This window comes from Ips typographus, linkage group LG1 (assembly GCF_016097725.1).
Source record: "Ips typographus isolate SLU linkage group LG1, UJ_Ityp_2.0, whole genome shotgun sequence".
Taxonomy (NCBI): Eukaryota; Metazoa; Arthropoda; class Insecta; order Coleoptera; family Curculionidae; genus Ips; species Ips typographus.
The window spans coordinates 12,542,733-12,560,016 of NC_138422.1; the positions used below are offsets into that span (position 1 = coordinate 12,542,733).

General features: G+C 34.4%; 1 protein-coding gene across 3 annotated transcripts; it reads right to left on the reverse strand.

Annotated features, from left to right (window-relative positions):
• Positions 1-522: 522 nt before the first annotated feature.
• Marf1 (meiosis regulator and mRNA stability factor 1-like protein) lies at positions 523-17,082 on the reverse strand. 3 transcript variants are annotated; one of them, XM_081995743.1, is made up of 24 exons: positions 16,754-17,082; positions 15,269-15,504; positions 15,060-15,214; positions 14,863-14,998; positions 14,626-14,801; positions 14,086-14,165; positions 12,180-12,325; positions 11,862-12,095; positions 11,639-11,776; positions 9,831-10,031; positions 9,584-9,775; positions 9,362-9,528; positions 9,129-9,304; positions 7,362-7,579; positions 6,567-6,890; positions 6,337-6,492; positions 5,965-6,195; positions 5,545-5,745; positions 5,218-5,485; positions 5,015-5,160; positions 4,915-4,965; positions 4,687-4,861; positions 4,532-4,627; positions 523-2,226 (listed from the first exon to the last, which is right to left on the reverse strand). In XM_081995743.1, the coding sequence occupies exons 1-24, from the start codon at positions 16,947-16,949 to the stop codon at positions 2,180-2,182; spliced, it is 4,146 nt and encodes a 1,381-aa protein (XP_081851869.1). In that variant the 5' UTR covers positions 16,950-17,082; the 3' UTR covers positions 523-2,179. The 3 variants fall into 3 exon arrangements, with proteins under 3 accessions (XP_081851869.1, XP_081851879.1, XP_081851887.1); XM_081995753.1 differs by lacking the exon at positions 6,337-6,492; XM_081995761.1 differs by lacking the exons at positions 14,626-14,801; positions 14,863-14,998; positions 15,060-15,214; positions 15,269-15,504; positions 16,754-17,082 and adding an exon at positions 14,313-14,484.
• Between the last annotated feature and the right edge of the window lie 202 nt (positions 17,083-17,284).

Sequence of the window (17,284 nt, forward strand, 5' to 3'; positions counted from 1 at the left end):
AGGAAAAATCGCTGAAAATGTATATAAGTATCTTTAAGTACTACATAGTTCATAGTTTACCATGACGCTATTTCCTTTGTATTAGTTGATAATGTACATTGTACTCTATCCTAATCACAATTCGAAATAAAGACTGTTATTATTATTATTATGAAATTCAGTCATTTAAGACCAATTTTCCGGCAGAAAACTTCTAGAATATATCCGGAAAAGTTATTTTCTTTAAATGTTTTTAGAGCAATTTTCGGATATTCTCCAGAACGTTATTTTAGTAAATTTAAGCAACTAAATTGACGTTTGTAAAAACGGTAGATTACTGAACTTTAAGAAGGTTAAATTACAATAAATATAGGCAGACTTAGAATGTACTATTGTCATTGTAAAAAGATTTAATTGAACCCTAAGCGTTTTTGAGGATCTCATATTTACACACGAATTTGTGGCACCCTGTATATTTTGTTATTTTTATTATGTTTTTCAAGATCTCAAGATTGAACATACTTAAAAAAAAAACTCCAATAATCACATAAAAATACATTTTTATTATCTTGATTCAGCAAATTTGTATTCGTAGTATTTCCGGAACTTTTTACAACAACTTATTAAAGTATCTTTTAAAATCTTAAAATTTAATTCCTAAGTATCTATCAATAATTTGTCATATATATAGATAAAAAAAAATGTAAAAGCAAATTACATAAATTACACATGATAATTGAACCGTGTGGTTTAAAGAAAAAATATAATATACAACTAGACTAGGGAGAGAAAACGGAACAGTCTATAATGTTGCGATAATTGCACGATTTATGACGAATTACTGCTATCGATGCAATCTTTTTGGCTGGAAATGACCCATTAAATATCCTCTCAATAGATTTACTATAACAAAAAAAGTGTATAAAAAAAATAGAGAAAAAAAAAGGGCAAATAGTGTTAAACGTCGATGGAGTTATTTTTAATGTAACACTGCTTTCAGGAGACGTCACATTGGCTCTGCTCACTCTGAGAAAATAAACAATAACGAAAGAAAGAGAGAAGAAAAAGCAAAATAACGTATATAGAAGAAAGTAATAATGGAAAAAAACCTTAAAATAATTATTGTAAATTGTTTTAAAATGATAATTGAGCTCTCAAAGCCTACTTCACTGTTTTATAATGCTCGTTAGTTTATAAATAGTATTTTGTGCTCTTTTTTTGTTCTGATCTTTTCAAAAGACAAAAAAGATGTTTACAAAAATTAATAATAGTATTAAAGAAAATTTTTAAATTTTTAGATGCTGAAACGTCAGCGATGCAGTACGGCCTACAAAAACTAAGTTATTCTGCTACCGGAATAAACTAATAAGACTGATTGATGGAATCCACCAAGATTAAATCGTTTCTTTCAGTATTAGAAAGTAGTAAATAAACTGTAGTAAATTGCTCTTTAAATTATAGTTAATCAGAATGAATTAACTTTTTAGATGTTTCAAGAATTTGAGGAATAGACAGCAAATAAAAATGATACCAAACCACCATTTAGATCAACCATCTTCTTCAAAAGGCTTTTTAAGAAGAACACTTTGTTAGTAGTTTTAAGTTTTACGTGCAGGTAAAACACAGCAAGCTTTTTCACTGGAGAAATTGTTTTACAATTAAAGTAGTTTTTAAACGTAACTCGTACTTTGTACAAGCTGAGTTTGTCTTAAAAGCCGATTGCATCGATTAGCTTAATCTAAGTACTGTATTTAGACTGTGACGTTTTTCAACTTGAAACATAATACTATACGTCGGATTACTGGGTGACATTTTTTGCTTTGCGGCTAAAAAGTGCAAAGTGTAAACAAATTAAGTAAACATACAGGCCATCAATTATTCTCTACAAAGACTTAACCAACATTAACACACTAAATCACGCAAAAAAAATGACAAGGAATGTTTCGAAACGGTCTTTTTTTGTACTTTGAGATCATAATATGCCTGAATAACGGAGACCGGCAAAAGTCCGTGTACGCTGGGTGTACGCGGAACAAAAACCCACCAAAACTTACTGCCAGTCTCCAAGACCTTTCCTGCCACACTAATTTAACACTAAAAGTAAATAAACACTACGTACAACAAATATCAAACACCGTGTGAATAAAATGTGCGAAACTAGTTTAGGACGTACACTACACAGATGTGCGTTTTAGACTTATTAGAAATTGAGGAAGGTACCGTAAAGTGGCGTTTTCTTAATGGCCCCTAGAAAAAAATAATAGTATATTATACAGTGTCCCAAATTGGTTCTACATGTATTGGGATCTCTGTAACCGTAAGAGCTACAGAGGATTACTTACAGAATTTTATGTGAAACTTATTTCCGGTTTCCAAATGAAATTATCTTTCTCCGTTTTCCGAAAATTGGGAAAACGTCAGAGACTGCATTTTAAACACTCTTTAACAAATCCAAAGAGAGTTTTGAAACTAAAACATTATTAAGGCATTTTTTTACGTAGCCGGAAATAAGTTTCACATAAAATTAGTAACCGACTCTGTAGCTCTTACCGTTTTCGAGATCCCAATACATGTATAACCAATTTGGGACACACTGTATAGTAAGTGTGGTAAGTAGGTTATTACCGCACGTAGCTTGTACCGAAGTTTAGTCTTTAGAGACGGCCCTGGTCCTCTTAAAAGGTTCTTCTAATGTCTCGGACACTTAAAGAGTTCTCTGACAATTGAAAGGACATTCTCAATAGTAGTTAGAGGCCTCTGGCCATTTTAAACAACTTTTCTAAGGTCTAAGACACTTGTAGAATCCTCTGACAATTTTTAGGACATTTTAAATAGTATTTAAAGGCCTCTGGCTATTTTACACGGTTTTTCTAAGGGATAAGACACTTGTCGACGCCTCTGACTATTTTAAACGGTTTTCTATGGTTTAAAATACTTGTAGAGTCCTCTGATAACTTTTAGGGCATTTTCAAGAGTGTTTAGACTAAATTAGAGGTCTCTGGCCATTTTAAACTGGTTTTCTAAGAGTTGGAACACTTGCAGAGTTTTCTGAAGCCTTTTAGAACATTTTCAATAGTATTTAAAGACCTCTGGCCATTTTACACGGGTTTTCTAAGGGATAAGACACTTGTCGACGCCTCTGGGTATTTTAAACGGTTTTCTTTGGTTTAAAATAGTCGTAGAGTCCTCTGATAACTTTTAGGGCATTTTCAATAGGGTTTAGACTAATTTAGAGGCCTCTGGCCATTTTAAACGGGTTTTCTAAGAGTCAGGACACTTGCAGAGTTCTCTGACAAATTTTAAAAGATTTTTATTAGTATTTAGAGGCCTCTCGCCATTATAAACGATTTTTCTAAGGTTTAAGACACTTGTAGAGTCTTCTGACAATTTTTAGGACATTTTCAATAGTATTTAAAGGCGTCTGGCCATTTTACACGGTTTTTCTAAGGGATAAGAGACTTGTCAACGCCTCTGGCTATTTTAAACGGTTTCCTATGGTTTAAAATACTTGTAGTCCTCTGATAACTTTTAGAGCATTTTCAATAGTGTTTAAACTAAGTTATAGACGTCTGGCCATTTTAAACGGGTTTTCTAAGAGTTAGGACACTTGCAGAGTTTTCTGACAATTGTTAGGAGATTTTCAATAGTATTTGGAGGCCTCTAGCCATTTTAAACGGTTTTTCTAAGGGATAAGAGACTTGTCGACGCCTCTGACTATTTTAAACGGTTTCCTATGGTTTAAAATACTTGTAGAGTCTTCTGATAACTTTTAGGGCATTTTCAATAGAGTTTTGACTAATTTAGAGGCTTCTGGCCATTTTAAACGGGTTTTATAAGAGTCAGGACACTTGCAGAGTTCTCTGACAAATTTTAGAAGATTTTTATTAGTATTTAGAGGCCTCTCGCCATTATAAACGATTTTTCTAAGGTTTAAGACACTTGTAGAGTCTTCTGACAATTTTTAGGACATTTTCAATAGTATTTAAAGGCGTCTGGCCATTTTACACGACTTTTCTAAGGGATAAGACACTTGTCGACGCCTCTGGCTATTTTAAACGGTTTTCTATGGTTTAAAATACTTGTAGAGGCCTCTGATAACTTTTAGGGCATTTTCAATAGTGTTTAGACTAATTTAGAGGCGTCTGGCCATTTTAAACGGGTTTTATAAGAGTCCTCTGAAAAATTTTAGAAGATTTTTGTTAGTATTTAGAGGCCTATGCCCATTATAAACGATTTTGATAGGGTTTAGGACACTTGTAGAGTCCTCTGACAATTTCTGGAAAGTTTCTGATAGTATTTAGAGGCTTCTGGCCATATTACAAGAATAACAAGCAAAACTGGTGAAAAAGGATTAATAGATTTATGTAATAAATTTAATAACCACCAACATTTTCTATTGAATTGAAAATCTTCCTGTATATGTATTTATAGAAAGATTTTTTCTCAGAATTTTTGTAACTCGCAAGCCGTGCGGTAAACTACACTTACCACCCTGTTGTAGATAAAATAAATAAAAAATATCTGCGTGAATAAGAGAAAACAGGAAACTCACCAGTCTTTTCAGACGTCGATTGCAATTCAGTGTCGGACGGCGAATTTTCCAACATGATATTGACACCAGAATCTCCACTATCATCGCATACCCCAGCTATTGAAAAATATTAATTATCTACATGCTTGTTTTGGCTACTTTAAACGTTGGTTTACCTTTGGGGATGAGTTTGCTAGGTAATGGTAATTCGTGGGGTTCGGGAGCTAGAAAATGAGGCGAGGTCCAAGGGTTGTTTTCTATTCCTAGCAGTTGTTTCGCGGGTGATATTAAATGATCAGTCTTCCCGAATACGGACGGATCCACTGTGATTGGCAAGTTGATGTAGAAGTCCTAAAATGGAAGCAGTTATTAAATAATAAAAGTTGTTATTTAAAACATCTTACCAGTGGTGGTGGTTCAAACTTGGACGGACTGCTCCACCACAATGTTGATCCCTGTAAAAAAGCATGATTATCATTACAAAACGTTTATCGTTAATCATACCGGTGTAGGAGGAGTATCAGGTTTTGGTGGTGAATACTTCTTTAGAGTTTCAACTTCACTTTCAGAACTGCTAGGCAAATTTGGTCCCCAATTACTCTCCAACGGTTGTGTCGCGTTATCGTTGTTGTACCTATACGGCATATGATCTAAAACAAAGACAATCAAGCATCGAAATGATTGCGAAATTTTCACTCAAACCCAACCTTGTAAATTTTTATTGAGCACAACCACGCTCTTCTTCTTGCTGCCTCTGATGTAAAACATCAAATTGAACCGATTGTAGAACTCGTTCACCGAGTTGATGTTAAAACTGGACAACTTCAACGGTTTACTGTAGTACTGTTCGTACAGGTACTCCAGTCGATTAAACTCCACCGATCCGTTATTGTTACATACTACGTAGTAGAGTTGGGCGGCCAAAACGTATAGGGAGGTCAGAGAAATAAAATCCGTGTTGTTCATTGAAGAGAGCTAGTTTGCAAAAATACAGTTTAAGTTTATTAGGGCAAGTTGTGTGGTGTATAGCGTACCGAAACTACGTTGGATATGTTCCGGAGCGACTCGATCGTAAAATTGTTCTGGTAGCATTGTCGGTATTCGTATCGGAAACTGGGCATGTCCTTGACGTGCGGCGGACAGAGCAGGAGGGCCCAACAGCGTACTCGCAGAATATTAGGAGATGCGTCCATCTCGACTTCTCGTAGTAATGAACCAGCATTACTATGGACCACCTTGAAATACATAATTACAATAACTAGATTGTTGACAGTGAAATCACTGCTGTTGACTAATCAAATCATCTGTATTTCATTATGCACTCCCCACAGCCAATCTGACATTAGTACCAGCAACGGCCAGGTTATTGTTTACATAAGGATACCCCGCAATGAAAATCTTAAGAACTAATGTCGTCACTGCCACTTTTTCTGGGATAGAGAGTAATAACTCACCTGTACGTATTCCGAAAGCTTGTCGACGACCTCCTCTAACGTCTCACACTGGTACGCTCCTGGATTTAGCGGGTACCCAAATTCCCGAAAATACATATGCGGCAAATCGTTCAGCGTTAAATTGCCACTCCCAGCGGTCCGAATAACTTGTAACACTTGCGAACTCAAAATTTTTAACGACTGCTGAGGAGTCAAACTCACGGTTCGTTCGCCATCCGGAAGTTCTTTGATCTACAGAGAAACCACTATTACTACCTTTTAATTTTTTTAATAGATTACCACTAGCTAACATTTAAAAAAACCTTGTCACCATTAGTTGAGGTTCCAGCAACTCTACTAACGCACACTTTATAAGCTTTCTTACGAAATTACCTCTACCACATCAGGAATAGCTTCAAAGAGTTCGATCAATTTAGTAAATCCGTAATCGGATACTTTGCATTGGTGGCCGAAATGATGGTGGTACGAGGGTACAAATTTGTTAAAAAGCATGGTATAATATGGACTGTATCTTAAAAGATCTATCACCTATAAAATTTTGAAAAACCATTTTTAAATAAGCTGCAACTATCATAAAACTGCACCAACACAACGGCACTTACCTCGTTGGCAAACTGTTTAGTTCTGGCCACTTCCTCGGGAGTTTGTTCGCGTTTAGGCACCGAAATAAACAATCCTTCTTCCTCCCTGCTAATCACGACGGTATTTTCAGGAATTTCGCACAGCAAATCGTCTAAGTTGCATAAACCGTATTCGACGGGGTTGAAGGGCTTGTTTAGAGTGCGCTCGTAAGCCGTGGTAAACTCGTTCACGGCTACTTGTTTGTTGGGTTGGACTTTCAAAACTCGCAGAAGATCGGATGTAAAGCGACGTATTTGTGTCGTGTGGGTTAGTGTGATGACACGTCTGTATCCGTCGCCCATTATCTTCAAGAAATATTTGTCAGAAATTATCTGGCATTTTCAGAAGCTAAATGGCATTGCCAGAAATCTGAGAATTCCAGAATAAGGAATGTGCATGGTCAGAGCCATCGTAGGTGGTTAACGTTAACTGTGTTAAACATTTTTCTCAGGTATTATTCTTGGCATTTAAGTCTGAAAACGTCGCCTGTCTTTCAAATTCGTGTATAAAGAATCAGGTCATATTTCGGACTCTAAGGATGATAAATATCCGCAGAAAAGGATAACTAAATAATTTTTTATACAATGTCAGAGAACTAGCAAAAAATATGGCGCAAAAAAAGTGTTTTTGCTATTACCGGACTGTACTTAATTCAATAAAATTGTATTTTTCAGTACATTGTAAACGCAGAATTAATTTTTGATACTCACAATCATTAACAATATCATACACAAAAATATTTGCAACATTTTTGATACGCAATTTTAAAAACTTACCTGAACAACATGAGAAATAGCCTCGAAGAGATCTAACAATTTGGTGTAACCGTAATCAGCCACTCGGCATTGTCGGCCAAAGTGGTGATGATAGGCCGGAATAAACTTGGTCAACAATATCTGACACCGATCCATGTTTTTAAGCAAATCTACCACCTCTCTGCACAACAGAGTGACATTGGGAGCCAAAGGAAGAGCGACGGACTTCAGAACTTGTTCTAAAAAAAAGTTCCTAGTATTATATGTTTAGAAAGATGAAATATATTAATATACAGCGTGATTGATTGAACTTTTAAACTATATTTCCTAATCAAAAAGTTAATATCTTGTATTTAAGACTATTTTCAAGGCTAAAATATTGAAATGTGTTTTCAAATTATGAAAACATAGTTCAAATGCAAATTTTGATGTCCAAGTCAATTTTCAAGTTTTAAATGTGCAAATTTGTAGTCAACAATTCGAGAGAAAGTAGTTATTTTCAATACTGTCTTTTAATTTGTCGGAAAATTATGAAAACTGGTTACAAAGAAAATTTTTAAGCCTCTCAAGTCAATTTTCACCGTTTTAAAGTAAATTTACTGGTTTCTAAGTCAATATTCAAAACTAAAGTCTTTCAATTTGTCTGAAAACTATGAAAACTGGCTACAAAGACATTTTTTTAAGCTTTTTTCACCCTTTCCAAGATTAGATGGATTTTTATGTTGGGTTGAGTTGGTTTTAGGGCTTTGAACGTATTAACTTAATTATCTCGTAAACGAAGTTTCAAATCAAAATGTTATAAGAAATATTTATTGTTCAAATTGAACAAGAAAAGTAAAAGAAATAGTTATTTGTATACCTAGGCCGTGAAATGGTATTTTTTCGGCCGAAAGAAAGTTTGGCGTCCGAGGCCGTCTTACGGCCGAGGACAACAATCTTGAGTTGATTCATTGACTTTTTCCCTGTATTTTTTTTTCGGACGTAGAGCCGTAAAAGTGCATTTTACGGCCGCTAAACTGTACGTGAAGTGAGTACTTCACATCCGTTTGAACAAAAATGTAATTTTTGAAAAATATCCAGTGACGTAGAAAATAAAAAGAAAAAATGACTTACTGTTTTTAAACCACTAAACAGTTTCGAATAACGTCAATAACATCACATAATTAGTAAATTTGATCAAAATTTTTAAACTGAACTTTAAAAGACTGTATTTTTCCTTCAGGAAAAATGACATAATGCATGTCAACTAATTTTTTGATGTTTTTGTGATATTTTCCTTGTCACTTGTTTTTGTTTTTAGCAAACTACTTTTAAAAAAACTGATATTTTGTGAATGCTCAGATGAGCTTTTACTACTCAAATTTGGGGCACCCCGCATAAAAATTGACTACCTAAAAATAATGTAGACACAAATATATACAAAATTCGTATTTTGAAATTTCTTCTTGAAAGAGGTTCAATCAATCGAGACTGCTAAAGCGAAAACAGTTGAATATCGGTATAGATATTTTACATCAAGTACGCCTAGAATTTGAAGTATAATCCAATTATCAAATAAAAAAAAATTGTTATCCTATTTTAAAAATCATAAGTTAGGATTATTAATCAAATTTCACACACACCCTGTAAATTAATGGACTAAGCATGGACTTGCAATTTTTTATACATATTATAGTTAAAAATAAAGTGAGTGGTCAAAATTCAATCAATCACCCTGTACAAGTACAAAGTTTAAAATAAACGTTAGGTTTCTGTCGGTCACCTTTCGGCTAGCCTTCAATAACTTACCTTCATTGGATTCTTCATTATCTTTGATTTCATGCTTGATAACTTTAATACTTTTGTTGGGGCCCATTAGTTTAATTTCAACGTTAGGAACACAGGTAACCAAATGTTCTAAAGGAACACCACTTTCCTGGACCGGCAGCGGTTCTTGAAACACTTGCTCGTAACAAGTTTGGAAGCTGCGATAATAGTACAACTGAGATTCGGTCCAAAAGTTAGTTATGTAAAACGTTTACCTGAGCAGTGGCATACAACCCAAATGGATATTCAACAACGTCATTAGCTTGGCGGCGAACATAGACAAGGGCATCATGATGTTTGGAATTAAAGAAGAGTTCAGTTCGCACCAACCAATATTCTGCATATTCTTCGGACAGTGGATGACACAGTGCGGAACCATTGTCTAAAACAGTTTGAAAACATTCAGTCGATTTCAAAACATAATTTGTGGTACATACTTGTGGCATGCTCTGCGAGGAATCGATTCTCAATCCTTCCTCGGTAAGCGCAATCACTCTAGCCCCTCTTTCGTCGCTAATTTTAACGACATCTTTCAATTTGTTAACTTCACACACCGACACAGCGCACAGGTAACGAGACTCCAACAATTCCATAAATTTGAATAAGGGCATACGTTTATCGGGTGCCTCCTAACAAAAAAATGTAAAAACCACAATTCAGCCAATCTGTACCTAATTCAATTACTTGTAAAACGCTGACGACCATGGCTTTAAGCTGCTCAGGATCGGGAGAATTGTTTTGCTCGTAAGATATGACGATACGTTTGTGGCCTAGTTTTTGTCTGTGTAATTGCGATATGATGAACTGAGCCTCTTGCTGGCTGCTAACACGTAGATTAGCCACCGGCGATCCGTCAGTTTGTAGTACAACACTCAGACTAATAATCTGTCAACATTATAGTTTAGTTTGAAAAAAGTCAGTTATATCAAATGTCAACTGTATCTCAGAACAATCCATATCATTTATATACCAGAAACTTCAATGATAAAACTTTGAAGGGGGTTTTAGTGAGCTAATTAAATTAAAATATCCTTCTAAGTAAAATGAATCATACAGACATCACTAATTATAATTAGTGATCACTACATCACATATTACATTCATTTACATAAAATGTCCATTATGATTTTCATTGTAATACCCTGAAGAAAACTAATAAATAATAACTATTAGTTTCAACTTTTTGTCAACTGTCAATAACAGTTTTAAAAGAAGCAGTAAATTAGGCTCTAAATTATTGATGCTATAATTGAAAACAAGTTATTTAGCAACAAGAAAAAACATTAACTCTACTTAATATTGTAATATCAACAGAATCTGGAATAGTTTCAATTTTTTGGTATATTTCAACATTCAGCAATTAGAAAAATTTGTGGTAGAAAGAAAAAAACCATTAAATGTGAAGTAGTAGTCCATTTTTTCTCAAAGTGGAGGTGTAAGTGTAAAAGTGATGGGAAAGAACACACAGCCTTCTCCACAAAAAATTTATTCAAACCCCCAAAATGTTAGAGGGGTCGCTCGACATATGTTTCGGGCACATAAGTACCCATCTTCAGGAGCTAAAAGTTAGAAAGTCTACATGATGTATTACCCCTAAATGGTTGGATCAAACATACCCCATATGACAAGGTAAAACGCCGGCTATCTTTCTTTAAAGGGGAGACAGCAAGACCCAAGTTTAAAATTAATATGCTGTAAGGCCAAACATTACTGTCGTACTTAAAGAAGTTTAAAAAATCTGTGTAACATTTTAGTATTAATTACACTTACTTTAAAGAAAGATAGCCGGCGTTTCACCTTGTCATATGGGGTATGTTTGATCCAACCATTTAGGGGTAATACATCCTGTAGACTTTCTAACTTTTAGCTCCTGAAGATGGGTACTTATGTGCCCGAAACATATGTCGAGCGACCCCTCTAACATTTTGGGGGTTTGAATAAATTTTTTGTGGAGAAGGCTGTGTGTTCTTTCCCATCACTTTTAAAAAACCATTACATAGGCAATGGCGACAAAAATCGTAAGACATGTGTCAAGTAGATGTGACGTAATTGGACCATTAGTTACCAAATATTAATCAGTTTTTCTGATCTATAGTCTATTTAAAAACTAGGAGTGACTGAAGAAGCCTGACATACACAAACAAAAGTTACCAAACAAAATTCCTAGATTTGATTTATGAGTTTGTGACATTTTCAAATTCAAGCGCGATATGATCTAAAAAGCACATTACACCATAAGTTTAAAATCATATGGTGGTCACGTGACTTTTGAATTATAACGCGTTTGGATCCGAAATCACAAACCGAAAGAAAACTTAGAAAACGGCTATGATTTCTGCTATGTAATTCATAACTGACCCAATCACATTTGATCACTATTGCCAACCTAATTTACATTCACTCCTCCTAGTTTTCAAATAGACTATAGTAAGTGTTCGTCGCCATCTTTGTCTAGCGCCATTCTATGTATACGTTTTGAAAAAACGGCTTACCATTGCATATTCTTTGATCATATTGGTAAGCAGTCTTCTGAGCTCTTTAGTGTCGATAGTGGGATCTAAATTGGTTATAGTCAGATCCACAGGTTGGTTTGCTTGAGGTTTTTGAGCAAAATCCGACAACATGTATCCCTATTTTAAATTGTAAATTTAAGAATAAAAATTTAAAAAATCTAAAAAATGGAACACCGAAATTAAAACTGCAAAAAAGTCTTACTTTTCCATCAGTGTCGCTGTATTCCGAAATGCCGCTAATGGAACGAACACGACGATAAGGTAAAGCGCATGCCCCCAGCTGTTCCTGATTAACTCCCTGTCTGTTTATCGGTTGTTTCCTATTGGTAAAACTGTTCTGATACTGTTCGGTGCCCATTTCCATTGGCGAGACGCACTGAAAACCCATTTTTGGTAAATGTCCAAATTTGGAGGATGCCACGTTCAGTACATTATCCTGATAAAAAAACTCTATTATTAGTAAAGTCTTAAAACGTTTCTCATAAAACGTGAGGGAAAATTTTAAAAGTAAAATTATTACCTGATGTTTTCTACCGGCCGCTACATGACTGTAAGGAAAAGGTCTATTGTCAAAACCCGGAGGAGGTGCCACGTTGCCAAACTGCTGCTGAAGACCTGCTTGTTGCTGTTGGAAGGTCCTTCCATCTCCGTTTTTGACCTTTTGACCTGAAAATATCATTATTATATTATTACTATTTATTGTGTAAGTCCACATGTGCAGTATTTGCGTAAAGCACAGCACTGTTCGCAGGTTGTGATTACCAACTGTGTCAAACGAACCATTGAACAGATAAACTACAGTAGGTAAACCAAAAATGAAATTGGCAATTTTGTGTTTTTCCGCAATGTCTATTGTTTGATTCAGAAACATTTTTTCAGTAAATCTTCCATACATTGGTTTTTGGCACTTTGCTTATTCGTTTCTTACCTATAGATTTTTCGTAAAAATTGGCAAAAAAGTCAATCAACCCTAAGAGCCTTATGGACCACCAGTAATTTTGAAGGTTTAAGATTAATATGTAGAAAACTAGATGTGGATATTGGTTGACTTAATTCGGATTTCGGAACGGACTTGGAACAAGAGAAGCACTATTTGCACTTAACGTCATGTGCCAAAGATGTCTAGATATGAACCAAAATATGTGATGACTATAACAAAGCGTTCGATAACGTAAATGATGAGACTGCTGGTAGAAAAAAGCTTAGATAAAAGAAACATCAGGATTATTTCCAAGATTTACTATAACCAAAAAGCAAATATTCGAATAGAGAAAGAGACAACGGAGGAAATCGAGGTTAAGAAAGGCGTAAGACAGGGATGTGTACTCTCACCGATCTTATTCAACCTATACTCAGAAGACATCATAAACAGAGCACTTTCGGAGCTAGATATGGGTATCAAAATAGTAAACGGCATCTCAACTTCTCAACCGATGACACGGTTGTAATTGCAGAAACTCCAGAAGATTTTCAGATACTAATTAATAGAATAGTAGAATGCAGTGAGGAATACGGACTATCACTTAATATCTAAACTTTCCTGACAACCGTACATGGTTAAAAGATCGAACGTGTGAGAAAATATAATTACCTGGAAACTGTTATCAACGAAAATAACGATAGCTCTGAAGAAATCAGGATCAGAGTGGAGAAAGCTAGAGCCACATTTGCTAAAATGAAGAAGGTGTTCTGAGGACGAGATCTAAGTCTTAAGCTTAAAATTCGCCTTGTGAGATGTTACGTGCTGTCGGTTCTTTTCGACGGAATGGAAGCGTGGACGTTGAAAAAGATTGATACCAACAGTATAGAAGCACTTGAAATGTGGATGTACCGTAGAATACTGAGAATACCGTGGACAAAGAGAGTAACAAATGTGGAGGTTTTGAAAAGAATGCGGAAAGAGAAACTGTTACTTATTATTAAGCAGCGCAAATTACAATACTACACACGTTATGAGGGGGGATAAATAGCAGTTACTGCAACTTATTGTCCAGGGAAAAATAATGGGCAAAAGATCCATATAGGAAGAAGGAATTCATGGCTGAAGAACTTAAGAGAATTGTATAATTGCAACAACTGCCAACTGTTTGAATCGGCAGTATCGAAAATACGCATAGTCTTGATGATAGCCAAACTTCGGAACGAAGACGGCACCTAAAGAAGAAGAAGATTAATATTTAAGTTCAGACTGTAAATGTTTTGAATAGCATGCATTGCAAATAAATTCCCAGTTTGAACTTAAACCTTCAAACTGTCGGTGAATACGGCCATAAATATCTTAACTCTTTTGGCTTTTAAAAATGTTCTGTCTTCCTAAATGTCATAGCTGATGGACATTTTGAAATACCTTTTAATATTAGTGGTTGTACACATGCGCATTAGTTATAAACCCAAAGTAAATAATATTACTGAAAAAATTCACTTACCCATGTAATTTTTCACCGCTGGGGCCAAAACTTTGATTTTTTGGCCAAACACATCCTCACCCTGTATTCGTTTTTGAGCCCTAAATAAAACAAAAATATTTCACTTAAAAACTAAACAGACATTAGATTGTTCCGAAATTGATTTAAAAAAAACGTGATTTAAATCCTAATCTGAAAGAATGAATCTAAAATGTGGGTATAAGGCAAAAATAAGAAACAGCCAATACCTGTAGTTTCTGTCGTAGGGTTTATAATTTGCCATAATCACAATCACTAACTTCTAATTTAATGATAAAATTAAAAATTCATTAGGATTAGGAATTTCAATGGCAGTGGAACATTTTAGTGTGTTAATGGCGATCACAGAAATGGCCGTCGCACGTTTGACTCGATTCGTACGGTCGTTTTGAACTTTTTACTATCGAGATAACAAAAAACTAGAATGATAAGAATGCATGCCTGTACTAAAGCCAGTTTAGGCGCTTGTTTTAAATATTCCCTAACCCATTCAAAACATTGACTAGAAATAAATCAAAATACCTTAAAGCCAAGTCCAAGTTGCCAAACCTCACGTTGGCCGTTCCTTCTTCAGTGGATAACTCAATACATTTACCTCCACAATTACTTGTCAAATACTGAAGCCGATTTTTCACTTTGGTAGTCTCTACATGTTTTGGCAGGTTTATAATTGTGAGCGAGAAATAACCGTTAATTTCCTACAACCCATTAATAATGGTTTTTACGTAAAAAAATACATTTTGTTAAAAGTTAACTCACTGGAGGGCGTTTCAGAAAGCCTTTAGGCAGATCTTCTGTTAATGTTGTAAATGAGTGATGTTCATTAGCACACAAAATTAACGCATCAGCTACATTTATATTGTGTATCAGTATTACCCGTACTTTCTTTCTATACCTGTAAAAAAATTATAATTTACTACTAGAGTTTGAGGTGGACAGTTTTAAAGTATAGCAACCTGAGATCAGATAAGTCAGAAGCAAAATTAATATCACCAGTAATTAAAATTATAGCTGAGGGAGCGGGATGAAGATCAGCAAAACGACGTAATGATTGTCTTAATTTTTCATCAGCGGCATTTTTCGAAATTGATGATACGTGAATTAAATTAACCTACAACACTAACTCTGCCTAATCTACGTAGCGTTAAACGTTCGCTATACATACTTGAGAGTCGTGCAATTCCTGGATTAGTTGAGACGGTTCTTTCTTAACATCACAGACAACAACAAATTCAGATTCACGATAGTTTTCCAAAAAAACCTCTCTGATTCGTTGGACAACAGCGGCGGCACTTTTCATTTTTGGTACTCGCACATTTTCAATGTCCCAAAATATGCCCATGGGAGGTAGTTGACGAACAAAGCCCGCTCTTCTTCTATGTTTTGTTATTATTGATGTGTCTGTCAATAAAGACAAAAAATTTAAGAAAATACATATAAAACAACCAATAATAATTATTAATATTACAATCATCATACAGGGTGACAGTGGTTATTTTTGTGTATAAAAAGTGGTTCAAAAATACATCACAACCACCAACTATACTTTTTTAAATAGAAACACCAATTTTTGAATTCTGTATCAAATTTTAAGTAAATTTCCTGTACCCCATCTAGTGTAAATTTTAGTTGTTATGGACCTGAAAACTGTCAATTAAGCTATCAGTTGAAATGACATTAAAGGCCTGTATTGGAGGATTGTAAACAGAACATATAAATTTAAAAAAGAACCATGTTGCACTCTATACTAATGTCAAGTTGTATATTTGACCGCATGTAATTTGGTTATTTTGACAGTTACTAGGTTGGTTCACTGTGTAGGCATTGAAGTATTCTTTAAAATTCCTATTTAACCTACCTCTAACACCCTGTATATTAGTCACTATTATTATATTAACTTTTTAATATGGTAAAAAACTACCCGCATGCAAATTCCTGAAAAGGAAAAATTACATATTTTGTTAACATTTTCTTTTAAATTTGACCTTTGCTTAATATTAAACCAATTCTGAAATGACTGATATGGAAAGTCAAATTTTGACCTAATGATACTAGTTGTGTACCTACACAATTAATTTTTATTTAATCACATACAACAATAAAAAGCAAATTGTTTACTTTATTGTTAAAATAGTTGTGATCACTAAATTTAACTATTAAATGTCATCAAAAATTGTATCACCTAATATTTCTTTATTTTTGCATTTTGTACTAATACAAGATAATGGTTTTGAATAGATTTTTACATCATTTACCTATAGCTACATTAGCTACCTACCAAATTAAACCTGAAAATTTGTTGTTTTTTACTTGTTTGTCTAGTCTAGAAGTCTAGAACAATAATTTGCAATAGTTCTATATTCTTACCATTGAATGAATGCATAGAATAAAATTTCCATACCTGTATATAATGTGATATAAGGTGCTGCTCTAAAAATGATAAGATAACATGTTAAGACAAAAGAAAAGCTTCTCATCATTATCATACATACAGTAATGTATGTATAAGAAAACAATTGATTTGATGTGGTATTAGTCTCCTTATGTTTTATGTCTTATTATACTCATTTGATAACACTTTAAACTCTTTTTTTACATTCAGTTGTTACTTATTATTAAATAAAACAATTTTTATCTTTCGACTACTCACCAGAATCAATACAACTTGCTGAGCTCTCATCTGAGGCTACATTACTATAAAATGAATTATTGGCACTGAAAGCCAACCGAGGAGGCCTTCTGTTTTTACGCCTGGCCCTTCGAGCCCCAGTACAGTCAGATAAATTGAGTTTATCCAAATTGATTGGGACATCATTAGAGTCGGAGGAGTCCCGTCCCGAAGCCATTTACGTCCAGCTGTTTTTAAACCTGAATGCTTACATTGTTGCACTCACAATTAGGACGCGTCAGTTTGTTTTAAAATCGCTTGAATTAAAATTATTATCCACTTTTTAAAATTATACTCATTTTGGCTCCACAATATAAAAATAAACAATGTCCAGATGTTTGTTCAGATCGTTTTAAACATAAAATCAAACTTGGAATATGTTTATCCTTTTCTAGCTGTGTGTATTGAACAAAGCAAACTAAAAGGATTAGGGTTTCGAATATATTTTTGACATGCCAAACGATTTAAATAAATTCAAAATTGTATATAGGAAAGTTGTGGTTATGTCCAGTC